Below are 27,435 nucleotides of genomic sequence, written 5' to 3'. Positions count from 1 at the left end.
CTAGAGGCCAGCGCATATCTATATCAAGTACAGATACTGTCTCTGAAAGGTAATTGAACAAAAAGATGATCGCAAAGCATAAGTTGTTCTGCCACCCTTCTATTCTTTGTTGCCGCATCAGAAGTCTACGTTTTGTTTTACCTTCCCCTGAGTAGAGACGCCGCTGGAGTTATTTCATTGATCATGGTTGGTATTACAGCCCGTTTATTTATTAAGCTGATCGAATCTTTCAGTTGTGCTGTAGTTATACATGCTGAGATGTTCTAAGCGTATTTGCCCACAGTAGGCTTACAGCTGGGCTGATAGAAAAGAGGAAAGTAGGCAGGACTATACTGCTGCGAACTACCGTTGAAATATAGGACTGAATGAAATTCTATTGAATTATTAATTAGACGTAATGAGATAACATCATTACGTCGCACCATCGTTCTTGACCACAGCTCCGTATAACTGGCTTTTTGTAGCGCAACCTTGTAATTAAAGTTCACGCACTTAACTTAAACTTTTACTTCTCGCCCTGAACAGGGTGCAAATTTCGAGACAACACAAAGATATTGTATTGCCGAAGCAAAGCTTGCTTTTAATTTTAACCGTCTGTGTATTAAATGAACGTACCTTCTGTGATTTGAATGACCTTACCGTTCTATGTATTAAATGTGTATCATAGTTTACTGAACATAAAACTCAACATAAATGCATTTCTCAGTGCTTGCATGAACATTTAGTACTTTTATAAACATTAACATTATGTCAGGGTAGGCCTTGTGTCACCTTTCATGCACGATACGCGGCTAATTATTTACCGCATCTCTTAACAAAAAAAGATTGATATTTAACAATGTTTATTATAATGGTTTTGTTGCATGCAATAATTCCACGTACTTTATCCTTCACCGCATAATTGATTAGCAACGTTACCTCAGACTACAATAACTGTATGCTGTTTACACGATATAACATTTTTAGACCTGATTCACTTTTTTTATTTTAAGCATTTTATTACACTTTTGTTTACTTTTGTGGTCTTCTTGCAGAATAGTGCTTTCTTGTTGTTGTTTTTTTTTTGTTAAATCTCACCTGCGCTTGATTTCTTGTTGTATAACTGTTAACGACTTTTCATATTATGCGTAGTATGATATTGCTTCACCTCTGTACCATGGATTTTTTTTCTTTGAATACTTTTACCTATTGTCCTTTTTTTTTTTGTCCTGAAATGTGTTCCGACCGAATAAAGTATGCGTTCTTGATGATAAAATCACTTAATGAGATACGTAAATAAGTAAATAAATAAAAACTCACAAGGTCTCTTATGCATTCGCCTAAAATGGCTCTAAGGTGAAAGCCACTTTTTTTTTTTTAATGTGAGGCATTTCTTTGAGTACTTGAGAGACTGGGCGTTTCTATCTCGCCTTCATCCATCCATCCAATCCCCACATCTATCTATCTATCTATCTATCTATCTATCTATCTATCTATCTATCTATCTATCTATCTATCTATCTATCTTCTGTCTGTATACTTTACGAAATAGTCAACTATACGAAAACCACTAACGCCATTATTACAGGCAAGGACAGATACACACAACTGAATCTATTGAGCATTTCATAAACTATAGGTGGCTACATAGTACTACTACTATTACTAGTAGTAGTAGTAGTAGTACAGAAAAGGGAACAGCCCACACCCTAAGCAGCTTCACCCCTAAGACTGGCATGAATAAAGTGACAATCCCGTCGCGTAAGACGTCAAACTCTTTTTTTTTTTTTTCAAAGACTTGTGGCACACATCGTACCCCACGTGCCACTGCTGTGTGAGGGTATGCGCTACGGGTGTTTATATTTACGGAGGAACGGCGAGAACGGATATTGGCAGTGGAAATGCGAGAGCGTTATAAAAAGCCGACAGTGGCAGCGTTGACCCGACGAATTGAAATAAAATAAATGTTATGGTCCTAGCAGGAATCGAACCCGAGCGTTCTTCGTGGCAGTACAGCGTATACCAACTAGCCACGCGAATTCTGCAGTTTTACAAAGGGACCCTATGCAGGCGTAGTGTTGGGGAAGCGTCAGTTCTGGTTGCAGAGCTGCCCATCTAATTTTATAGACAATAGATATGTGCTACAACCACAGGCGTCACGTCGAGTTAGCGTCAATTACAGTTAAACGCAATCAATTGGAGTTGGTGCTTTTAGGGCTACAATTCAGGGCTACCATCCTCGCAAGCACGAGCGCTTCATTTCCGCTTACCGCTTCTAATATTGGTAATACACCCATGCTGCTCTTGACGTCGTTACAACAACTGGTTATATAAAACATGAGCGGCTGTTCAACATGCATGTCTGTGCATACAAGATTAATCCATTTGTTTAGCGTCGTTACATAAAAAAGAAATCTTACAACACAGTTCTCTTCCCTTTAAGTGCTTAGCATGACATCGATTCTCGCGGTGTGGAATTTTCTTCAGCCGACGTCCTCCCCTGACCTCTCCCTGCCTCCGAGAGCTTTGTGCACCTAACGTAATCTTGCACTGCCGCCAAGACCCTGCCGCCCTTGGCCAAAGTGTAAACGAGAGAAGATCTCACTGGATTTCATGACCTTTGATCAAGCGACGATGTTGCGTGATTGCGTCATCTTTCGATGTCCCGTTATGCGACGTCGCGATGGCGTTACTAATCTTCACTCTCTGTGACGTCCTGATGACGTCAACAAGATACGATTATTTTGTCACACGTGCGTACACTGCCGCCGCCGACGGTCAATATTCGCATTTATTGAGGCATCTAAGGCTTTCGCCTTCATAAAGTTAATGAGCACAAAAGTTGCCATATCGATCATGCCATGCATCAGAATGTGTGGTGTATCCACCCACCGTGTATTCGGAAACTGCGAGCGCGCAATCATGAGCCGTGTATAGCCTGTCGTCGCTTCTCACTCCCGACACAAGTTGGTAGATTAACGGCAGCACAGCTATAGGACACATTCACACGCGGTTGAGGCATCGCTCTTTAAAACAGTGCTTCTTGAATACAAAGGCGAGATGTGACCATATGTAAACGAGATGCTAACGAGATGTCACCAATGCAGAGAGGAGTAAAAGGCGCAGCCACCACTCACGGCACATTTCCTCGTCCGATCCGTCCTCGCAGTCTTCACTGCCGTCGCAGACCCAACGCATCGGGATGCACTCGTGGCCAGACTTGCACGTAAACTCTCGACTGCGACATTCACTGGAGTCCGCTGCGAAGCATCGACGATATCGTTGTTGACGTTTATATCAGAGCAGCCGTACGAGCAAGCTTAACCCACACAACGTCAATACCAAACTAGTGGCATTTTCGTGGACGTCACCTACATTCCTGCTATGTCGCAAAGACGTCATTGAATGTAGCTTACTCTTCATGTAATATATGACACGTACAACAGGTGCAGCAGAGCACTCTGTGTTCTACGAAAGCAGGTCGCAGAAGCCTGTTGTAGTGAGGCCAATCGAAATGGAGACAACCAACTAGAAAAACGCATGCGCATATCTCTTCACTTGCCTACTAGCTTTCAGATTTGGGCGCACGTTAAAGAACCCCAGGTGGTCGAAATTTCCGGAGCCCTCCACTACGGCGTCTCTCATAATCATATGGTGGTTTTGGGACGTTAAACCCCACAAATCAATCAATCAATTGCCTACTAGCTTGAAGATGACTGCTGCTTTTCAAACAATTTCGTACTTAAAATTCCGCGAGCATAATAGTTCATATTGGAACATGCATGTCAGCTCTTTTCGGACGTACACTTAGTAACAGCGGAAAGTGAACTTTGTACAAAAAATACGAAAAAAATAGAAAAAACAGCCATACCTTGTTCTTAGTAGTAAACTATCTCTAGAAGCACCACACTGTTATTACATTTTCGTACAAGCTGTCCACATACACAATTACTGACACCGATTTCTCTATGGTGCATCACGCATTGCATGACTTCAGACGACGCTGCATCCTGCTCATTAAAGAGCGCATTGCGACGAATTCGAAGGCCGAAATTATAGGAGCATAGCGCCGTCTTAGTTTGTTGTCAAACAAGATGAACTAAATGCATGCGAGCATAAAAGCGTTGCTATAGACGAGTTTATTGTACTTGGTTAAATCTGGAGCACAGACGGCTTCAATAGTCAAGTCGACCGCAAAAGCACACCTCGACATCAATTTATTCAGACGCACAAAGCAACCGCTACGAAATTTCATTTGATCAGCACCGATTACATCACAAATCAAGAAATATTTTGTAGTAATATTGCAAGTGGGGAGGACGATATCCCCGCCTGTTTTGTATTAGAGCGCCAATTATCGGAGTCTCTCTTCACACACACACATCGGAATCCTTATAAAACCTGACCCATTTCCTTCTCTAATGCATTCACAAACTGTCGCTAAAAAAATAAGGAGTATCGTTTGGCACGCTAGCATACACTGACGCATCCACACAGGAAAACATTAAAAAATACATAGGTGCTCCCTGCTAGATACTTATTCTAAATATCGGTACTCTTATTTATACGCGTGATGCATGCCCGTTCAACGTCATGCATGTCGCAATAAAAAAATTAAAAGCCCAAGCCATTTTTTTCTCACAACCTAAAACTTTTGGATGACAGTTTTGAAGAAAATGGACACTGATGGTTGCATTATACCTAGCGATGCGCTCGTATCTTTCTGGTGGAAAGGGGTTTAACGTATCATGCGTTACTTTTCTTGCGCTTCCACTGACAATTGGCGTCTAACAAAAGGGGCCCACAACCACAATATGCAACACAGGCAACAAGCAGCGCGTGCATCTCTCTTGTTTTAATGAACGTTGGAGAATGCTTTCCTATTATGTCATTTAAACATACACTCAATTTATGTACAAGTTACCTTCTGTTGATTCGGGCTATCGAGTAGCGAATCTCGGTATACAACCGCAAACGTGGCTCCACCGTGGTGGTCTAGTGGCTAAGGTACTCGGCTGCTGACCCACAGGTCGCGGGTTCAAATCCCGGCTGCGGCGGCTGCATTTCCGACGGAGGCGAAAATGTTGTAGGCCCTTGTGCTCAGATTTGGGTGCACGTTAAAGAACCCCAGGTGGTCTAAATTTCCGGAGCCCTCCACTACGGTGTCTCTCATAATCATATGGTGGTTTTGGGACGTTAAACCCTACATATCAATCAATCAATCAATCAATCAATCAAAACCGTGAGCGCACATGCGGTGAGTAACAATCGCAACTAGCTTCTCATTGCTATATTTCTTGAGACATGATGCAAGTGAGCGAAGGCAGCTGCCAAGAGAAGCAGGCTGTTCCGAGTTTTACTTTCTGTCAGAGCAACAGCAACCATGGCAAGCAAATGCCTCTTACCTGTTTTTGCATCTTTTCCTGCCAGAACGGACTTCCGTGGCCCTGTGGCAGTGACGGAATAAAAAGCTCTTGTGAAACAATATTTCTCATATACCTTGAAAGAGAAATATAATATGGTACGGTATGCATTCCAGGTAACACCGTGCTGAAGCCAATTTCCTCACGACGTGATGGGGAATTCTTGTGCAAAAAAATTTCTGTGGAAAATTCTGTTACGGCGCTGATCGGAACGGGTAATTGCATCTTCTCTTGAGGAGGGAAGCAACTCGAATAAAATATGCGGAAACACGCTCTTCTTCTCAACTCCACCTAACATATACATCAAAATTTAAAAAATTATTCGCTGTAATGGTGTGCTAGTAGAAGTCAAGTTACCTATTTAAAATGTGACCATTTGTGCAGGAATGCAATTTCATCAAACGTTCTATCAAGTTCTTGACTTTTCTCAATCGAGTACATTGGTTCAATCAACTCGGAATTCCAGAAACTTGGTGCTTTTTTTTTTTGTTCTCTCTCACTATGAAACACCTTCCTCATAAAACTCCGGAAGTCAACGCTGACTACGGCTAACGTAGCCGGGCAAGCATAACCTACTTTTACGCATGACTCCTGTATAAATGATCTCGCTGGAGTTTGGGGACCAAAAGTCATTACTCTGTGAACAGTGAAGCGGGCAGTGGCCTAGAAATCCCCCAGAGAAGCACGCCGGGATGTCGGCAACATTGGAACCGGAAAAAGATGGGCGCGTAGGGAACAATCATTTCGCTTCCTCTCCGTTATCGTGAAGCCGCACCTTTCTTTCTTCTATTTTCAACTTTCAACAATGACTGGTGCAACAAACGTTTCTCTTTCTATTTGCGAAAAAAAGTGAGATTTTTCGAAATACAAAAATTATAAGCACGAAGCCGAGACAGCCGTTTGAACAAAGCCCAGGAGAGTAGTGGAAACTGTACAACGCCTGCAGATCGAAACAGTAGGCGACGAACTTTTGTCCATTATCGCAGAAATTTTCGAGGCCCACTGTGGCCTATTGGGAGATGCCAGAAAGTAAAATATAAAGCACGCAAGACTTTAGGGAGTCAAGCTGTCGTGCGCTGTTGTCGTCACTTAACGTAACGTTGCATGTGTAGAATATTCAGCGCGCACTCGCACCGAAGGACATGCCTTCTAGCGCTTCGATCGTCTCGATAATTATCACTTATCATCATCAGCAAAGAAAACAACTATTGCGCTTGACATAACGCAGGCCAAACCACGTACGAAAATAGAAACAAGTACGAAGCAAGCGCGAACTAAAGAGAGAAAGAAAAAACATCAAGAAAAATAGAAAAGGCTAGAAAGAGAAGCGCAATAGACAAGGAGATTAGAGTAAATAAATAGAAATAAAGATAAAATGAGGGAAAACAGAAAAAGAATCAAAGGAAATGGAAAATCGAAGAGAAACAACGAAGCTCCACCCTTCTTTCAGGCTTGGCACCACTAGTGCAATGCGGCTTTATTAATATTTTTGCATCTTATTGCATGTTAAATGCTGTTTAAGATACATTGCCCACTTATTCAGAGTATCTGGCTAGAAGCTGTGTAATCCGCCTTGAACGAAGATAAGGATTCGGAATATGAGTGGCCATCAATTGATCTGTGCCAAGCGGCACGCTCACTAACTCGAGGAAAAAGCGAGCGACGTAAAAGTAAACATTCTAAATATGTATGAAACTGATCGCATGGTTTCGCCAGTGTGCCTCTGGCTGAGCGGTCACACCCAAGTGTCGCCCGCTGTTCGAGTACTATCATTCCAGGTATTGCGTAATGCACATCCGTCTGCAACGCATACCAATAGAATGCATAGTAATAATGTAGTGATGTAATGTAATGTAATGTAATGGGATGTAATGTAATGGGATGTAATGTAATGGGATGTAGTAAAGGATAGTTTACACCTTCGACTGGCCCTGGTCTCAGACCCAGTAAGCCGCAAAGGGACATGTTCCCAAAGGACTTCTTTGGTCCTGTTGCTCGCTGCGTTTTTTTTTTTTTTCAGTCACGCGGCTGAAGTCAATGAACTTTTGAACAAGGGCGCAGGCAGATCTTTAAGGGGAATATGAATAGAACACCTCCCTAATTTGAAGGGGGGAAGGACAGGCAGATGTGATCGAGCAGCGTATTGAACTCTGTGTACCATGGAAAAAATTCTGTAGGAGGGGGGTTGCACGGAATCTGTGGGCCAACCCCTAGCTACGCCACTGTTGTGAACCAATCAGATGCACTAAAACAAGGAGGGCGTTAGCTTACTTTAGCAGCCAATGACAATGCGAATTGACGTCGATTGCGTGTGCCGACAGGTAAAAACTGCTGGCAGGTGTGAACGTGGTTGCTTCGAGTTGCTTTTTGCTCGCAAGTCACAAACGGTCGCACGACCGATGCTATAGCCGTTGTTGTGCGTCAGATTGCATAAGTGTTTCTATGTTCGCGTGAAATAGACCGCGCAAACACTCGCGAGCATAGCGGATGCACTCACGGCAGTTCTGCTCATCCGAGTGGTCCTCGCACTCGTTGATGCCGTCACACACGGCCGCCTTGTCGATGCAGCGGTTCACAGTGGCGCACTTGATGAGCGGCGGCGCGCACCGCGCGCAGCCAAGCTCGTCCGAGTGGTCCTTGCAGTCAAACTTCCCGTCGCAGAACTTTTTCTTGAGAACGCAGCTGCTCTGGTCGGCGCAGCTCACGAACGGCTCCAGGCACACCCGACGCGCTGCGACAAACACACCGCCATGAAGCGTGTACTTCGTATGTTTGCTTCCTTTTTTTTTGGCTCTGCAGAGGAGCGAGCGTGAAAGCATTGAGCAAGAAGCGGTCTCATGAAAGCTGCATGCTTCTCTCTTCCTGGCAGCTACTCTCGCCCATTCTCGCTTAGCCTCGCACGTGCCTATGTCTTTCTTCAATTTTCATTTTTCTTCCCTGGACAGCTATGGTTATTCAGTGCAGCGGGGAACGCTGTAGGTACGCTGTCGTCCTTTATGAAAGGGGACACACGAACGCGTGGCCTGCGCTCTGCGGCGGCTGCCTACAGCACCATCCACCGACAGCAAAAGGAAACACGTTCGCTTTCAGCGTCATCTGTTGCCGAAAAAAAAAAAACGAGTTATGGCCGGTAGACAAGCGCTGCTAGATTACACTCCATCTCGGTTCAAGCCTGTAGTGCGTAGTCCACTGCCAGCATATCAAGCGTTGAGCGCGACCACGGCGCAAGCTGCAGTAATCGCCTGATATAGCTCGAGGGAACGTAATGTAGCAGCGCTTGTTTACCGGCCATGACTCGTTATCTTGCTTGGCCATAGATGACGCCAAAAGCGAACGTGCTTTCTTCACTTGTCGGTTCATGGTGCTGTAGGCAGCCGCCGCAGTACCATCACGACGAACTGGCTGCGGTAGAAGAATGAAGGCACGAGGGTTAGCTGACAGCGTGGACATTGAGGGGCCCCAATGCCACCTTGTCAATCACACTTTCAGTTGGTCACAGCCTGACAATAATTACACACTCCACCCTCAGAACAGCGGTGCGCTTGTTAATCACTTGTGCAAGAGATCCATGAAAGCTGGTTTTCTTTCAAACCATAAGTAATTTTTTTGTGCTAGCGAAAACACCAGGCAAGCAAAAACTAAGACTTCACCGTTCCTACGTTCCTAAAATATGACCTTTGGCTAAAACAATGACGTCAGATTATCAGATGAAATTGAAGACTCTCTCTCTCTTTCTCTCTCTCTCTCTGTGTGTGTGTGTACGTGTGCGTGCGTGCGTGTGTGTGTGTGTGTGTGTGTGTGTGTGTGTGTGTGTGTGTGTGTGTGTGTGTGTGTGTGTGTGTGTGTGTGTGTGTGTGTGAGAGAGAGAGAGAGAGAGAGAGAGAGCACAAGCAAGCACCCGCCTAAGTCGCTGTTTTATAGCTCTAACATTGTGTTGTGCGTACTAGAAACGCAAAAACGCACCAAACTAACTGAGCAACTGCTCACGATGTCAAAGGAGCGTTGAGCAGTTAAAACGTCGTCAAAACTTAACGTTCGCTACCATATCTACGTTACTTTCCAACGACAACACTCACGAAAACAAACGCGAACCTTGTATTGCGGTAATAATAAATTGGACCAATTTAAAACTGAACAAGACATTTCACGAAGCCGCGAGGCTTTACTAGAATAACAGCGAATTAATAAATAAACAGTGGTTTAAAAATGAGAAATGGACCAATTTATATAAGGAATTATGTTTCACAGTAATCACTGCAATAGAATAACTAGCCACCTTCCACCACGACTACCCATTTACATTGTTGACAGCAGAAATTTTCGGACAGTGCCTGTCCGATAGCACAATCTAGAAACGTTGCACCCTCGTTATTTAATGAGGACTCTTTCAGAAGAGAATAATATGCCGTGCCAGTGCCGCAATTGGTTAGTGCTGTTAAAATATTCTCAGTGTGCCATGAAAGAAAAGGATGAAATTTTTTTGTTTCTCAATTAATTACCCTAAAATCCCAGCTTGGATATTCTAAAGGAGAGTAAGAAATGGCTAAAAATTGATGAGAACACACAAAAATTTAAAGATCGTATGTGTTTGTGAAACATTCGACACCAGCCTAAATACAATTGCGAGTGTTAGCGCTGACGCATTCAGTCAGTCATATTAACTCCTTCAAAGTGAGCATCATGAGACAGATTTACAAGAGTAACCTGCCCACTTGCTGCAGTCACTTTTCCACATGCCTGAAGGCCCACAAGACGTTGCCACCAGGTGCTTATAGGCCTAATAATACTCGAAGCTCTTTACGCCGTGCAAGACCTGACAGCCCGAGGTCACGCCCAAGCAACGGTGAGCGCAGGTAATCTGCGAGTAGAATCAGCGATCCTTTTCGTCTGTTTGCTTTGGCCATTTACTCGCTGTTTACTATTCTATAGTGACGTGAGCGTGTTTTCGTTACACTGCTACGCCTGCTCGCACGTGCTTGAACTTCACCACTTTGTCCATGCTCCCCACGGTGTAAGATGCAGGCAATGTATCTTACACCGTGATGCCGACATAAATAGCACGTCTACGGCGATTCTTATCGCACGTGTGCGCTTCATTTGAACAGAACGGTTGAGTAAATACTTGCTCTCACATCAAACCAATTGCAGTATCTCGCCCGTTTCCCTGCAAATGCATTCCCTTTACTGTAAGAGCATGTTTGCGCAATGCGTTTGCAAGCTTCAATTTATTTTGCTTTAGTTTTGCTACGTGTACGCTGAAGGCAGATTTGGAGAAAATTAGTAAAGAGTAACCGTATACTGTCACGATGAAGTACTACTCAAACGAGGCAAGCATATAACGGATATACTGAAAAAAAAAAAACAGGAATTAAAGTTCACGAATTCTGGCAACTATGTGTACACATGGGACTGTCAGGCTACATAGCGTCCGCTTATTCGACGTACTTTTACGCGGGGAATCTGTAAGGCAATACAGCTTTTAGTACTGGAGACCCCAAAAAGTTGAGGCTCCAAAATCAGGAGTTATTTCCTACTCTCCTTTAGCTATCTTCGATTCGTCAGCCACTCTCAGGGAGAGTATACAAAAGAGCGCATGAACTTGGGTAGGCAAGCCGTTCGGAAGCCCCGGTACTCATACTCTCAAATATAAGCTCCCTCAGTTGCCTGGATGAAAGATGGTAGGTCGGGTGCATGTTTGCTAAACCTGCCTTCTTTGAGAGTCATGTAAACTGTGCTCTGTTTCACGCAATGATTACGTCTATCTACCCTTTTTGACCTCCGTTACTTTTACGTTCCAAAACGACAATATGATGTTCCTCACGGAGTTACTGAGTTACTCCTGCCGTAGTGAGGAACTTCAGATTAATTTAGCCCATTTGGGTATATTTTACGTGCACTCAAGTATAAGTACACAGGCTTGTTTGCAATTTGCCCCCATCTCATTGACAGACTTCTTTGCAGTTTGCAAATGCTTGTTTGCCATTTACACGGGCTCGTTTGCAGTCTGTCCCCATCTCATTCCCGCGGCTGGGAATCAAACCCACATCTTCGAGTTTAGCAGCGCGATAAAAAGTCAACATTGTTAATCCTGTTACTCGAGACACGGGGGTGATAGCTTCTGAACAGGGGAAAAAACGCCGGTGCCATTCAAGTGGAACATATCAAGCTGAACGGGACAATCTGTTATTTTAGCATTGCGGGCAATAGATATAAGTCTCTTTGCAAATGCATTCTGATTGAGCTCCAACGTTGCCTCATCAGACGACTCGCCAACAGGTGTGATGCTTCTGTGTACCAAGCCTTTCTCCACCAATGTATGGCGCACTTGAAAAATGACAACGTGGATGGTGTCGCGAGTCAGGGAACTCTTGTCAGCGCTTGTAGCCAGTTTTGTTTCATGTCTACATTCATGGAACCTCAGCCACCCAGGTAACGTGAACTTGGGCCTTTCGGTACTGTGTGCCTTCCTGCTTTGTCGGCACGTTCGAACTCAATGCAGATACGGCGAGTACTTCCGAGTACTCTGAATCTCTCCTGACAGGCAGATGCAGGTCATTCACCTTGTTTGGTCTGCGTCGCCAAATCCCCATTCTCGAAAAATTTAATATACAGTCAGCCACAAAAGCTAACAGCGGACTACGCGAGTGCGTCGCCACGAACCTCGTCGTGACATTTCCGCTACGTCAACCGTGATCAACAGGAGCGCAGTGCCTGAGACGCATCCCTCTCTTAATCGAGGGCCTGTCTTCAGACCGACCGACTGATCGGATACGCACTACGCGTGTCACGTAACAACATGACTACATACCACACTCATGATGCGCCCTCGCAGCCGTTTGAGCAACGCAGCGCGTATGAGCGACGAAGCGCAACGCGCATGCGCGTTTGAGCGCTTCCAGCGTCCCTCCGTCACGAAGAGAGGCAGTGCTGTCTGGGTAGAGCCACAGAACACCTGTAGAGCTGGGTAACTTCATCGGTGCGAAATGCAGCATGTTGCATTTCGCACCGGTTGCCAACGGATGCTGGCCTTCCTGGCGTCAGACTGTAGAGTGCCGGCGTTTCGCTAGCGTAGCGTCGTTGCGCCCAGCGTGCGCGCGCGTCAACGTTGCTTCGGAGTATATTGGGCCCTTCATTTTGCTAGCTTCACTTATACCAAATTCGGTATTACGGGACGCCAATGAATGACGAAGTTATGTGACTGGCGCAAACATGATAATCATGAGGTGCGTGCCATGCAATGACATCACAACATACCACGCTCATGATTCGCTCGCAGCAGCTTCACTAGCTCCACATATACCAAATTTAGTACCGCGCGACGTCAATAGACGATGAAGGTAAATCACACGTCCAGACATGATGATCACGATATGCTTGAATACATGCTACGCTCATAGCGTGCTCGCGGCCGTTACACTAGAGCCACATACACCAAGTTTGGTATTACATGACGTGAATGGACGACGAATGTAAATGACAGGTCCAAACATGATAATCATAATATGCGTTTCATGTAAAACATAACAACATGCTACGGTCATAGTGCGCTAGCAGCCGTTTTGCTTGCTCCACATATACCGAATTTCATGTCAGGTGACGTGAATAGATCACGAAGGTAAATGATACGTCCAAACATGATAATCATGACATGAAAGTCATGTACGGCATAGTTTACGTCCGCCTTGTAACGTTGTTCTGCTGTTAAAGTGGCATATCAACCTTCCTCATTCGTGCTTCGCATATCATCGACCTACCAGTTTTTTCTTACGCTGGGTTCTCACGTGTGAAACGCCGTTATGAATGCTACGCAATGCATTCGTATTGCCTCACGATTCCCTTAGGGGAGCTGAGGGCATTCTTTTGGTGAAATACAGGCAACCGCCAACTCCTATAGCGTCCTCTAGTGCCCTCTCGTTCAAATATATACCTAACCTGGACGGCCAGTGGCCTCCCGGAGTAGTAACCAGGGATGAGCTTTTGCGGGAGGCTCAGAAAAAGCAAACACACCAGAAAAAAATTTACTATGGGAATGAAACAACAAGGTTGCAGTAAACAAAATACCATGGTATCCATCAGCCATACTATTAGAGTTTGACGTATTCACTACTTTGAATCGACTTGAAATTGAATTCAAGTACGTGCACTAAATTTTTTTGCAAACCTAGCACGTGAAGCTACACTGTTTATTTCTCTTCAAATTCATTCCGACTTTCAGACAGTGCAAAAGCTACTTCTCGTGAGTTTACTAACTTTGTCGGTTTATCTATAGATACCACAAAGTTCTAAAGAGGTTTTAAAAGACCCCCACAGCAAAAAGCTTATTTTTTCCTTTCTTACTAAAATGCAGTGCACAAATACGAAGACAGCCAAACGCAGATCACTATGAGCAACGTTTTTGCTCCATTCAAAAGTAATCTGCCACATCCAAGTTCTACCTAGCTGCACCTTAGATTATTTTTCATCAAATATTCCGTATATTAAAACAGCATCATTATCTATGTAAAGGTTTTTTTTTCACCTTAATGGAGAGATATTAGCAGGGCCGCGCTAAGTGAGAATTAATCATATGAACGCATACTGCAGTTGACTTCGTCCGAGCCGTCCTCGCAGTCAGCGGTACCATCGCACCGCCATTGAGACGGCACGCAGGTCTTCGTTGCGAAGCAAGAGAACTCGGTCGGCCGGCACTTCCCATCCACGGGCACCGGTGGCGGGGGACGAGTCTCTGCGAAGAAACGCCGACAGGCACCGATTAACGCTTACGTGCTGCCGCAAAAGCGGTTTGTCAGTACATCGTCCTTGTATAATATTGATACAGAACGAGTGCATCAAGGAGAAGAAGAGGACGTCGCTTTGGTCACGGGACAGGCGCCACACTGTCCACCTTGTGTTGTGTGAGACTACCGTGAAAAATTGTAGTGTAAGAAAAGTATACTCGTAACATTAATGCACGTAGGTAAGGCCCAAAAGCTAATAAGAAACACTCTGAGGAAACATTTTTTATATCTTTGATGTTCTATATTGGGCTTAACGTGCCAAACCATTTAATGAGCATGAGGCACACTGTGGTACGGGATTCTAGACTAATTTTGACGCCCTGAGATACCTTACAGTGCTCCTCACAGCACACGAGTGGAGTTCCATTTCGCCTCAAAATCTAAACGCGGCCGCCATGGACAGGAATCTATCCCACGCCCTGGAGCTTAGCAGTGCGATACCTTACCTGCTAAACCACCACGACGCGTACCTGAATTGCTCGTTGAATGGAGTTGTTTACCAAGTATCTTTACTCTAAAGTATGCGCGCATGGCTTTTTTCAAAACAATGGGGACAACGACAATGCAATCTCAGTATACGTACTAGGACATGCCTTGAGCCCTCGCTGACCGTAAACCATTATCAAAATGCGTTTTCGAAGTCAACGCATGTAAATATGTGCACTTGCTGAGTGTTCTTCAACTTAATGAGGGAACAAATCCGATCTCACCGGAAACATTGACGGCACAGGGAGCAGATGATACGTGTGCTAAGTGTGCTAAACAACCAGACTTTGAAGGCGTCTTCTCCGAGGTGTACTGATTAAGGGATTATGCACAACAGCGCTTGCACAGATACACGTGTTAGCCTGCTTCTAAGTATAACCGACGTCATTTCATCACCTCTCGCAGGAGTGCACGCCCGACGAAGCAGAATGGTCAGTAAGTAATCCTTCTCCCAACTGCTCTAATCTGACAACGGAAAGCGCCGTAATTGGGTGCTCGGAACTAATTGCTAGTGTGGAGTGCAGGTGCGTGTTGGAAACGCCGTGTTCAACGGCAGAATGACACACCCAGCGATCCAGTGCACCAGGTAAATATGTACGCCTCTAAACCTCACCATTTGCGGAGTTTCTCGAAGAACCGGCACCGGGCCGAGGCTGGGCTCCCGTCCCATTTGTCAAAGGAGGGTGAGTGGAGTTGTCCCGCCCGCCGACATCTCTGATGGCTGGGACGTCGTTATTGTCGTCTGCGTAGAACAAAAATAAATAATCATTGCCATCCAAATGAAGAAACTACGCGCAATACATCTCCAATGGTGCACAATGACACCTTAGTAATTGTGTGCGCCACAGCTTTACAGCCTTATTTTTATTTTAAAAGTACAATAGAATGAAACGATGAATCTGTTTAGCCTGACAAATTGTACACTGGAAGCACTAATGTCGTTATTCTCCCCATCTTGGGTAAAACAACAGGATCGAATCAAGGTGAGTGTTACCTCTCTAAATTTCAAGCCAAAGCCTCCGCGCGTGAGGCCACGTATTTCAAAGGGCATATTTAGTATTTTGGGGGCACTGACTCAATGAAATTTCTTGAAAATTGAAAAATAATTCTTATTTGTCGCACACAAAGGAGAATGGCTTCATTTTTACTGATTAGGAACTACGTTAGAATTTAGTTGATGACGTCACGTCACTTGGTGTGGAAAATGCTAAGTGTCGTCGCTACCAGAGTTTTGTGTGTGTGTGTGTGTGTGTGTGTGTGTGTGTGTGTGTGTGTGTGTGTGTGTGTGTGTGTGTGTGTGTGTGTGTGTGTGTGTGTGTGTGTGTGTGTGTGTGTGTTTTCTCATTTACCAAGCGTCTTCGCACGGCAAGCGTAGGTGGTGGTGGTGAAACACATTTATTTACAAGTAAGAGAGATAGGGGCGGCCTTAAGACCCATTCATGTATAAAGAATAGGAGTCCCTAGTCCGGGACCCCTGTGGCTTTCTCGGCGGCACGCGACCTGGCCATGAGGGCTCTTTTTTGGATTTGTGAATGACAAATGTACTAATATGATAAAAGTATTTTTTTCTCGCTTTGGTGACTCTTCCAAGAACGAAGTGAACGTATGGATAGGAAAGCTCAGAGCTCGATAATATCGTACATTAGAGCTGTACCTTCAAATCGCAATGCCATACAGACTGCGTTAATTCTTTGTAAGCTCTTGCTGATACCCTTACTTTATGCCAAAGGCGTTGATTTTTCGGATGTGACACCTCTCAGTCATGCATATCACTTCGCGTCCACATTAGTGAAACGTTCAGTCATACAACACATCCTGCATGCCCCGAACGTGGTGCACGTATCAACGCCCTTAATTTCATTAGGCGTGTTATAATACGTAACCAGATATTTTGTACAACAAACTACTACAAACTACTAAAAGAAACTACTACAACCGAATAACTGCTACTACTAGCACTGATGTTCATGTTGAGTTATGAGCACCAATGGTGACCTCTCAGTCAGTTTTAAAAAGGCTGCAGTGGCTATTATTTCAACCCTTCGTGCGCTGTTAGGATCAAAGAACGCTGCACAAACGAATGTATACCGTACCAAGGTCCAGGGGGCTGTCATCGAAGAAGCCAGGCCTTGCGTCGAGAACAGTCTGATCTGCAAATTGTAATCATATATATGTGCACGCTTACGTTTCAATGCATCCGGATTTGCTATTGGCGGTAATTGCTACCTTGTCCTTATCAAACGCTGAGCTATCGCGTAGTTCACGCGAGACGCAAGAAAGCAGCAGCTGTATTTACTTTCATTTCCTCTTAAATGCTGCAAGCATGAGCAGCAATTTTCTTTGATACAGTTGCGTGATTAAACTTGCCATGCAAAGGCAAGACGTGTGGACAATGAATTAACTTTTTGAATAAAGAAATATTAATTCTAATTGCTTCCGGTTACCTGACTGCAATCACTATAGCATGGCCTAAGTGTTCTTGCACAGTCAAGAGCCAGTGAGCCTGGCCAGGCTTCGACACAGATGAGGCGTTCTGATTTCCTCACGATGCCGTTACACGGGGGTATGTGGAGGGGCATTACGTGGATGACAGGAAGGAGTAAATTCGACACATTTCTTTTTCCTGCCCGGGTGACGCAGAGTTTGAGAGAGGATGAGGGGGTACTCGCTATACGCCGTCCAATCTTGCATTCTTCGAAGTTGCAAAAAGAAGAAGAGAGGAAGACCTGTTGCGAATCGAGTTGTTCATTATCAAAGGGGTGCATAATAGCGCAAGCTTGGAAAAGACCGAGGGCAGTCCTCGAAATATTTCCCGCCCCTTTTGCAAGAAGAGTCTCACCCCCGTATTCTAGAACTTCCCTTCACTCAACGCTTCGCCTTCACTTGAGAGAGTCGATGGGAGTGCCATTTCTAGGCACGGGAAGTCACTGCGTATTAGTGATAGTCTGCTGCGATTCTTGAGTAATGCAGCGTCATTTTAGGCCGAGTGGTGGCGCAGTACTCAACTCTGTCAAGGGAAGGGTGAAAGTCGAGTGGGGGAGCGTTCGTGAATACGGGGGTTGACGTCTCCCAGCCCACACGTTTCACTGAGCCTTTTACGTCAGCAAAGGTAGCGCCAGGATAACGTGTAGTGAGCGTGCCCTCCGACTCACTGCAGAAGTTCTCGTCCTCGTGGTCATCGCAGTCGGCCACGCCGTCGCACACCAGGGACCGCTTGAGGCAGCGCGTGACGCCGTCCACCGAGCAGGCGTACAAGTCCTTCTGGCAGCCCAGCCGGATGCAGTCGCGCTCGTCCGACGCATCCGGGCACTGCGGCTCGCCGTCGCACACGTTCTCCTTCTGCACGCACGTCATCCCGTCGCCGCACGGTAGCCAGCCCACGCTGCAGCCTGCAATACAGCGTCACGTAACCACGGCCGTTCATGCAAAACTTCAGGCATCGAATGACAGATGGCTGAGTTAGTTGTTCCGGGTTAATGATAAGCGGCCAAGCGCGGAACCAAGAAAACAAGTGGGGACAACACAAACTTTATTGAAGAAACTCGTTGCCCCGCCATGGTGGTATAGTGGCTAAGGTACTCGACTACTGACCCGCAAGTCGCGGGATCAAATCCCGGCTGCGGCGGCTGCACTTCCGATGGAGGCGGAAATGTTGTAGGCCCGTGTACTCAGATTTGGGTGCACGTTAAAGAACCCCACCAGATGGTCGAAATTTCCGGAGCCCTCCACTACGGCGTCTCTCATAATCATATGGTGGTTTTGGGACGTTAAACTCCGCAAATCAATCAAGAAACTTGTTCACACCTGCGACTATCGCTGGTTGAGCGGCCAAGTTAGCCGCAGAGCGAGTGGTCGCAAATGGCCCCGTGGTCGCATTTTCAGCCGCAAACCACTCAACAGACCACATGGACGGATACGGGACGTCAGCTTATTTTTCAAAGCATCAACAATGCAAGCAAACATGAATCCTTTGCGGGTATGTTGTTCGCAAGTGTGAACACTGGTCTCCTTGTATAGCTTTTTGGTCGCCTGTCACAAATTGTCACGCTACTGGTGGTAGTGGACGCTGTGAAACCTTAACTCAAGAGGTACACAGCACAGAAAAAGAAAGTAGAGACTATTGCCTATCTGCACATGCCAAGACAAGAGAGGACACCTGAGTGAGAGATAACTATTCTGGCATTTAATTTCGTCTTTGTGCAGGTTAATCGACAGCTGGCACTCACACATGAGCTACTATTATACTTTCAACCTGTTGAACCTCAACGATAACACGTTTTTTTTTTTTTCGCTGCTGTGCCTGTATAAAACATGGCATTCATCGAATTTTGGCAAAAATTTACGCTCTCTTTCAACCAGAGTCTAATGGAACTTAAGAGGTCGCTAGTGAGATCCTCATCATCTTATCTATGTTTACATTGTGGAGTGTAAACGTAGTCTCGTTGTTCGTGACGCTTTCGAAAAAAAAGGTGTTCTTCCTGTTGTTCTGTCCGCTATTTCCTGAAGTAACGTGCTTGAAGCGATATGTGTTGAAATTCAGCTTAATCGCCTCTGCTACGGTTGAGCAGTCCAAAAATATAACCCTCATAACCCCGGCTAATGGAAACTAGGAACACTATAGCTATCGTGATTCGTAGCTATGTTCTGATAGAACATATTGTATACTTCCATCTGCTCATCTTGACAAATATACACTCCCAAAGCCGTCATTCATTTATTAAAGCCGCTAAAGGGCGTTTGATAAATATCACTTTAAAGTCTTGGGTCTATTTCTTTACATTCATTTATCCCCAGTTAACTCTATGCAGATTATGTGATCATACTCACGAGAGTTTGGCCGTGAACTTTGAATGCCATCGTCACCAGGAATTTTCGCAGTCGTAAGCAGGTCGCCAAGAAACGCCCATCCCCCTTGTCAGAATGAAAAAAAGAAAGCGCGTGATTAAGGGGGTGGGGTGGGGAGGTATCATTGTATATCACAGCAAACAGCGGATAAAAAGGCAGAAACCCGGGGAAGATGAAAGCATGTGGAGAAAAATATTCATTAACAGGAGGTGTGGTGCAGCCGACGTTTTGACAAACGGACTTATCTACTTCAATGCTGCAACAGTTGCCTTAACGAAGAAAAGCCCACTTGTCGACCTGTATAAACGTCACTCGAACGACAAACTGATATTTTTACTTCAAGGCTGCAACAGTTGCCTTGACGAAGAAAAGCCCACTTGTCGATCTGTAGAAACGTCGCTCAAACGACAAACTGATATTTTTACTTCAAGGCTGCAACAGTTGCCTTGACGAAGAAAAGCCCACTTGTCGACCTGTCGAAACGTCGCTCAAACGACAAACTGATATTTTCACTTCAAGGCTGCAACAGTCGCCTTGACGAAGAAAAGCCCACTTGTCGACCTGTCGAAACGTGGCTCGAACGACAAACTGATATTTTTCCTTCAAGGCTGCAACAGTTGCCTTGACGAAGAAAAGCCCACTTGTCCACCTGCCGAAACGTCGCTCGAACGACAAACTGATATTTTTACTTCAAGGCAGCAACAGTTGCCACGAAGAAGAAAAGCCCACTTGTCGACCTGTCGAAGCATCGGCTCGAGCCCACCCCATGTTAACAAATTTTTCATCACAGCGAAACGGTGTGTTGTGCCAGCTTATGCAAAAACACGCCGAAGGTGCCTCACCATAGACGGCTCTTCCGGTAACTAGCACCAAGTAGTAACGGCACAGTAATTCTTGGAGCTATATAGAGCACGTCGCAATGTTTTAATATTTCGTAAAGCTCGATAATTACACAGATTTCTTAATAACTGACTTGAATAGTTTGTGTAGTGAAAATTTCTCAATACAAAAGTTGCAGCGCTTGTTCAGAAACATCTTTTTTTTTCTTATAATAAATGCTGAGATAAGGGCTCAATTTCACTTTTTCCAGACATTCTTTAGAGTACGAAAGTTGAACATTCTTATAAGGCACGGCACCTCTTGTGCCCTCAAAAGCAAGTTGGACGAGTGAACAAAAAAAAAATTCCTCAGCGCACATAATCGCTTGAACAGGATATCAGTGACTGCGATTGAAGTTATTATCAGTGATTGTGATTAAACAAAACTGGTGTACTATTAAAAAAAAGAATTCTTCATAGAAAAAAGGGCATGCCATAAGGTATACTGGTCGCAGCATTTGACGCAGTGCCAGCATTTCTTTTTTCTAGGACCAATGAAGAAACACGATGAAAGGGAGCGAGGGTGGTAGTGTGGTGAAGGTGAAAGATTCAGAGTCTCGGTTTTTTGTGCCTCAAATAATTATTATGTCATATTTCTATCGCAACAAAAACTGAAGGGTAAAGATTCAGAGTCTCTATCCTTTGTCTCTCAAATAATTATTTTGTAATATTGCTATCGCAAAAAAACCAATGGTTAAAGATTCAGAGTCTCCATCCTTTGTCCCTCAAATAATTATTATGCCATATTGCTATCACAACAAAAACCGATGCTTAAAGATTCAGGGTCTCCATTCTTTGTCTCTCAAAAAATTATGTCGTATTGCTATCGCAACGAAAACCGATGGCTAAAGATTCAGAGTCTCCATCCTTTGTCCCTCAAATAACTATTATGTCATATTTCTATCGCAACAAAAACCGATGGTTAACAGTGATAAGTGCGTTTCTCCCACTTCAGCATAAGAAGAACATAGCTTCCTGTATATTGCTGAACCCTGTGACCATTCTTTTTTTTTTTTTGACTCAAAGTATTTCCGCTTTATTTTTGTTATGGTAGGGGGCCAGCACGATTTGAAATTGCTAGCAGTGGCTTTCTCGCCTATATAACCCAGACATACCTTCCACGATGAATGTCAATAACCTCAGTAAGTAGGCGACACAGGTGCTCCAATATTTTGCAGTGCTATACGGTTACACACAGAATGATGCCAATGAAAACAGTAATGACATTAAAAGCTGGCACCCACAAGTGACATGCTCGTCTGACCTTTTACGGGAAGCTGTGAACACAACGTGGGCGATCTTTCGCAACGTACGCAGTTTTAGGGGGAAGAAACAGCGTTGGGTATACCGTAGAAACACCTTCAACGCCGAACCCTCCAGTGCTTTTTATCATCTCCCAACACACACTTCCCAGCATTCACACACCTTTCGTTGTCTCTTTTGCGGAAACGGGCCAGTCGTCCGGCAGAACAGGAGCTGGAGGAGCCGGAGGAGCCGGGGGTGCCTGCCTGGCAGTCGGCACTGAAACAAGCATCGCAATTACATCCTTTGAGACAGATCGATCATCCGCGTAATGACTTTCGGGTAAAAGAAACCTGCCAGAATAAATCTAGCACCACGGCTACAAACGACCATCTGTGTGTAATAATTGGATATACCGACGAGGAAAGCGCTTTTACCTTGAAGCGTTTAGAGAACACAATAGAGCCAGTCCGTAATTAACGTAAGGCATAAAACATACCATAGAAACATAGCTTGATTCAAAACATTTTCATGGCTGGAACATACTTTCCGCGATGGAACGACCATTCAGTGTAGGAGAAGAAAGGAAAAAATCACGGCATATCCACGAGGTGAATTATGAGGGGGTAAAGCAGCGCGATCGTTTGGTGTTTCCGTGAGTTGCTCGTGACGTTGACCATTCGTGCATGTAAATGAGTGACGAGGTGGGGTACAGTTATAAACAATGTTTATTGGTCATAAATGGTATGTTGTGTCAAGTTGTGAATTACGTTTTGCCTTCAACATCACTGCTTTGGGGCATCTGATCCTGAAGTTGGCAAAAACGACGTCTTTGCGCGTTCTCCTGGTGGTTGTTGGTTGTTTCCAGTCGTACGAAATGAATCGTAGTGCATATCGAGACGTCATACGCTGCACAAGCCAATCGTTGTCCGTGACCATTATCTTCTTCTTTTTCATCGTCCTCAGCGTCATCGTCATAATCATGGCGTATGATGGGTACCCTGCATGTGCTGTGCCGTGATGGCAGAAAGAGAATGTGTGGTCTGAAGCGCGCTTGTTCTTCATTGTTATTAGCGTCATCGTCATTGAGAGACGATTGCGGACGTAGCTCCACGTTAAGGAGCTTCGCCCCCTGAAAATGTAAAGATTGAACGGGGCTAAGTTACGTTCCTTCACTGGAGCCTCCGTCCGCGAAATGCAGCGAAACAACGAAAAGCCATAGAGACACCCGACGCGCATAGACACGCGCAAAGGTCATTTGACCTAGACACGCGCAAAGGTCATTTGACTCGTAGAGTTTCCCAAAATCAACTAGAGGGCACTCTGGCGCTGCGATCGTCCAGCGACCATGGCAATGATGGGTAGTACACACATTTGCCTAGTCTTCGTACGTGCGGGCGGCGAATCATACTTGCAGCTTTGTTTTGAAAAAAAAAGAACGAACCCTTTTGAACTTAGTGACTTGATTCAAAATGATAAGCCTAAAAAAATAAGGTTGTGAAGCGCAAACGGTGAACATTTGCTAATTTATGGTTTTTGTGAAAAAACAACGTCAAGCCACACGAACACACACGGAGCCAGAAGCAGGCCACAAGTACGAATATTAGACAAATATGTGTACTACCCATCATTTCCATGCTCGCTGAAGCGCCGTGTGTAGCAGCTCCCATAGACACTAGCGCCAGAGTTCCCTCTAGTGTATATTAAGAAACTATATGATTTGACTAATCATATAAAGTGGACGCCAATGGATCCCGAGAGCTTTACTCTGTCGAACCTCTTATTTTAATATACAGCGTTATGAATAGGCATGCTCTTATGACGACAATGACGACAATGGGTCCATGACGTCACTTTCATTCAAAGGACTGTTTACTTCCCAGGCATTATTTGCCTCGTAAAGCCGGGGACCAATGGGAAGCCATTGCGAGGAGCACATCATCGCTTCACTTTCACTGTTTTCATTGCGGTTCGACCAACGAAAGAGAAGTGAAAGGGAGAGGGAAGGTTGTTATCCTTGTCCCCCTCCCGCGATACTTGCCCCCTTTTCCCTGTGCACACCCGGTAACGACGTTGTTAACCTGAACAGCTGCGTGACAGCTTCCCGTGTCACACAACGCGTTTCAGGCCTGTCATCGATCGCGATACCGCCGCAGTTCGGTGGGCGCACTTGCGGCGTAGTGTAGGACGCCTATACGAGATCGTGCGTACGCTAGCCTAAATGAGACCAGCAGCACGTCCGCAATAAAGTGAGTAGAAAGTATCGATCTGGCACGAAACGGACGTGACACGTGCACACACGACTTGCGTTTCCCGCCCTTTTTCGACAGCCGGGCTTACGTTGGGTGTTTCCTAACGGCACAGATTTACGCAGCGTGCTTCGTAGCTTTCAGCACATGTGATATATTTAGAAGTACAGCGAGGCACACTCAGTGTCAAACCATACAGAAACATACATAACGAGCGGCCACTCCAGTACGGCCTTGCAGGCCAGCTACTGTGCTGCTTCCAACACCACGAGTGGTTGGTCAGACCCGATAATGTCTTCAGCATAAATAAAATAACAAAATATCTTCTTTCCGATGCTGGGATTTGAACCCGTACCCTCACGCTCTGAAAGCGAGTGTATTTACCACTAGCCTACTCATCCATGGTTCCGCGAAGGGAATGTATGTACAGCACATCTAGACCACATAAATGTGCCTCTTTGTGCAAAACAAATCCAGAAAGACAACACTTTCTAGTCATGCTTTACTGTTTTATGTTATAATGCATCAAATGTTCTCAGCAGGACATGATGTAGAGCGGATATAGAAAATTTCACAAATTAATAAAATTTCTTCTTTGCAAAAAATTGATGCTAACGTTGGGCAATAATTGTTTTTCTGAATAGGCTATTCTGTCTGTCTTACATGTCTTAAAAAGGAGTAAAAGCGCGGATGGTTACACCATCTATCGGTTGCTCAGACCCTGTCTTGCTGGGCTGCGAATAGGCTCCAGTGGCCACTCTTAGTATAGTATATTTCTCTATGGTCAAATTGTGTCGGAAGTCAAGTTAACAATTTCAGATTTGTCTTGTGACCGTTTTTAAAAACGATAGTCTTTCTTGGGGACCTTCGACGCAAAAAATTTGGTCTGTCTGTTTGTCCACCCTTAACGGTATCCTAAACGGCACCTAATGGCCAAACGATACTCCAAACGGCCCACCCCATCCGCAGTGACCACCAATGTTGTTCAAGATTCAGTGGTCATACTTGTGTGATAGTCAATTAAAAACAATTATTTTTATAATTAGGCACTATAACAACACAATACGCACCATAACAACACGTCGATCTTCTGTATGTGTGTCTCTTACAAGAAAAGGCATACGTAAGTAATTCTAAGGACCGTAGCGTTTATCACGTTGCGCTGACCATGCAACGCTTGCACGAAAAGGCAAGTGTTTCCAACGCTTTGCTAGAATGACACGGTGGTGCCACCTACACGTCGCCTTGCGTTCTACACCTTATCGCCTTCAAGACGGGCGCGCAGGGCGCACGTGCTTCGTTTTCCAAGATAACTGCCACATAGCGCTAATGTCTCACGTCTGACGTGACTTGATGCGCTCGTTCGCCTCCGCTGCACGCTCGAGGCACCCTAACGCAGCGCCTCCAGAATACCATTCACCGATTTTCTTGCGGAGGACATCAAATAAACGTTTTGTTCACTCTCTCCAGACGCAAGTTTATCGTCTTTTGACGATTGATTGATTGATTGATTGATTGATTGATTGATTGATATGTGAGGTGTAACGTCCCAAAACCACCATATTATTATGAGAGACGCCGTAGTGGAGGGCTCCGGAAATTTCGACCACCTGGGGCTCTTTAACGTGCATCCAAATCTGAGCACACAGGCCTACACCATTTTCGCCTCCATCGGAAATGCAGCCGCCGCAGCCGGGATTTGAACCCACGACCTGCGGGTCAGCAGCCGAGTACCTTAGCCACTAGACCACCGCAGTGGGGCATCTTTCGACGACATTTGAAGTGTAACATGCAGACACGGGGCCAATAATGTTTTTTTTCTTTCATCGTAAAAACGTTAACGCAGTCCTAAAGTTAAGTTCATCAACGTATTATGACAGGTGATAAAATGTCTTAGTTTAACACTTGACTCAATTGTGACACGTTTGAACAGGGATGAGCCGGTGCATTCGACGATTCATCAGTCTCGAAGTTGGTAACAGCCATTATTCTAAAATGAAATCGTGCCATCATGACCCATATAACGCAAGCTCTAAACACTTTCCAGCAGCCTGAAGAAATCAATCTAACAATTTTTTATCCACAGTTTTTCTTTTAAGGAACACCAACACGGTGCCGCGATAGGATTAACTCTTTTCTGAGATAACAAGCGGTAGCCTTGCCGTAAGTTGCGTCAGCAGGAAAGCCTAGTAAGGACTCGAACCCAAAAAGCAGCTTCAAGCACTTACGCTGTCTTAAAGAATGACGTCACTAATAGTTGACCCGTTCTCTTTTCGGGTGTATAGCTGTAGGTTACACGAAGTCTCATTGTGCTCTAAAGTCAAGAATAATCAGGCCGTTGTGATTTGACAACTTCTCTGAATAGAAAGGAATTCAAGCATGCGAAAGTATTCTGGCTAACAGTGATACATAGCAATACACATTAGTTGTCACATGTAATAATGTATAATTTACAATGATCCGGCTGCGGCGGCAGCATTTCTCATGAAGGTGGAAATGCTGTAGGCTCGTGTGCTCAGATTTGGGTGCACATTAACGAACCCTAGGTGGTCAAAATTTTCGGAGCCCTCTATTAGGGCATCTCTCATAATCATATGGTGTTTTAGAGACCAGACAGACAGACAGACAGACAGACAGACAGACAGACAGACAGACAGACAGACAGACAGACAGACAGACAGACAGACAGACAGACAGACAGACAGACAGACAGACAGACAGACAGACAGACAGACAGACAGACAGACAGACAGACAGACAGACAGACAGACAGACAGACAGACAGACAGACAGACAGACAGACAGACAGACAGACAGACAGACAGACAGACAGACAGACAGACAGATAGATAGATAGATAGATAGATAGATAGATAGATAGATAGATAGATAGATAGATAGATAGATAGATAGATAGATAGATAGATAGATAGATAGATAGATAGATAGATAGATAGATAGATAGATAGATAGATAGATAGATAGATAGATAGATAGATAGATAGATAGACGCTTCGCCCCACTCATCATCACTAACTTAGTTGATATGTTGTCAATATTTTTTTTCCTGGTTTCGCACGCACCAAATCACTCAGATGGCGCAAGCGAGGTGCGATTGATCTAGGGAACCTGCATGAGCGACACCCATTTGTTGGTGCAAGGAAAGTTAGTTCAGTTGCTCGTCAGTAAGTACATTTTTTATATACCCTTACTTTTGAACTTATTGCATGTGAATGTAGCTTGTACCGAACATAGCAATGCTTGCATGAAGGGGAGAGCGAGAAATTTCTCGGCACTTCGTGGAGCTTAGCATAGTTCCTTTTGAACTACATATTTGAAAATCCCTGCACTAGACCACCCCGGCGGCTTTTCGCTAACGCAGACGTCATTCTATACTGAAGATGGGTTTTCATGAGCACGACTCACGAAACGGTTCAGATTTGCCCCCATCTCTTTAGTAAAGAAACAATCCTCCACTACGATTATTGCCCAACAGATTCCAATAAACCCTTCACGAGAATTTGCTTTTAGCATGGTGTTTTTTCGTGTCCTTTCA

The 27,435-nt window shown here is 44.9% G+C and overlaps 2 protein-coding genes across 13 annotated transcripts in view; both read right to left on the bottom strand.

Annotated features, from left to right (window-relative positions):
* Window positions 1–18,046, bottom strand: part of LOC142778263 (uncharacterized) — a 48,155-nt gene extending 30,109 nt beyond the window's left edge. For all 12 annotated transcript variants that reach the window (XR_012888376.1, XM_075882042.1, XM_075882043.1 and 9 more), the window contains exons 1-7: window positions 17,818–18,046; window positions 16,759–16,815; window positions 15,279–15,407; window positions 13,981–14,127; window positions 7,900–8,133; window positions 5,385–5,426; window positions 3,117–3,239 (exon numbers count right to left, since the gene is read on the bottom strand). Coding sequence is in view for 11 of the 12 variants with exons in the window: in XM_075882042.1 (XP_075738157.1) it covers window positions 3,117–3,239; window positions 5,385–5,426; window positions 7,900–8,133; window positions 13,981–14,127; window positions 15,279–15,407; window positions 16,759–16,815; window positions 17,818–18,019 (934 nt within the window). In the remaining variant the exon portion in view is untranslated. The remainder of the gene's footprint in view (window positions 1–3,116; window positions 3,240–5,384; window positions 5,427–7,899; window positions 8,134–13,980; window positions 14,128–15,278; window positions 15,408–16,758; window positions 16,816–17,817) is intronic.
* Window positions 18,047–18,782: 736 nt separating this feature from the next.
* The window catches only part of LOC142795055 (uncharacterized), a 33,018-nt gene continuing 24,365 nt past the window's right edge, over window positions 18,783–27,435 (bottom strand). The window contains exons 6-8 of the mRNA XM_075885983.1: window positions 21,814–21,909; window positions 19,493–19,576; window positions 18,783–18,793 (exon numbers count right to left, since the gene is read on the bottom strand). Coding sequence (XP_075742098.1) covers window positions 18,783–18,793; window positions 19,493–19,576; window positions 21,814–21,909 — 191 coding nt within the window. The remainder of the gene's footprint in view (window positions 18,794–19,492; window positions 19,577–21,813; window positions 21,910–27,435) is intronic.

This window comes from Rhipicephalus microplus, chromosome 2 (assembly GCF_043290135.1).
Source record: "Rhipicephalus microplus isolate Deutch F79 chromosome 2, USDA_Rmic, whole genome shotgun sequence".
NCBI classification, from domain to species: Eukaryota; Metazoa; Arthropoda; class Arachnida; order Ixodida; family Ixodidae; genus Rhipicephalus; species Rhipicephalus microplus.
The sequence above is the reverse complement of the archived record's forward strand: the minus strand, read 5'-3'. Positions and strand labels throughout refer to the sequence as shown.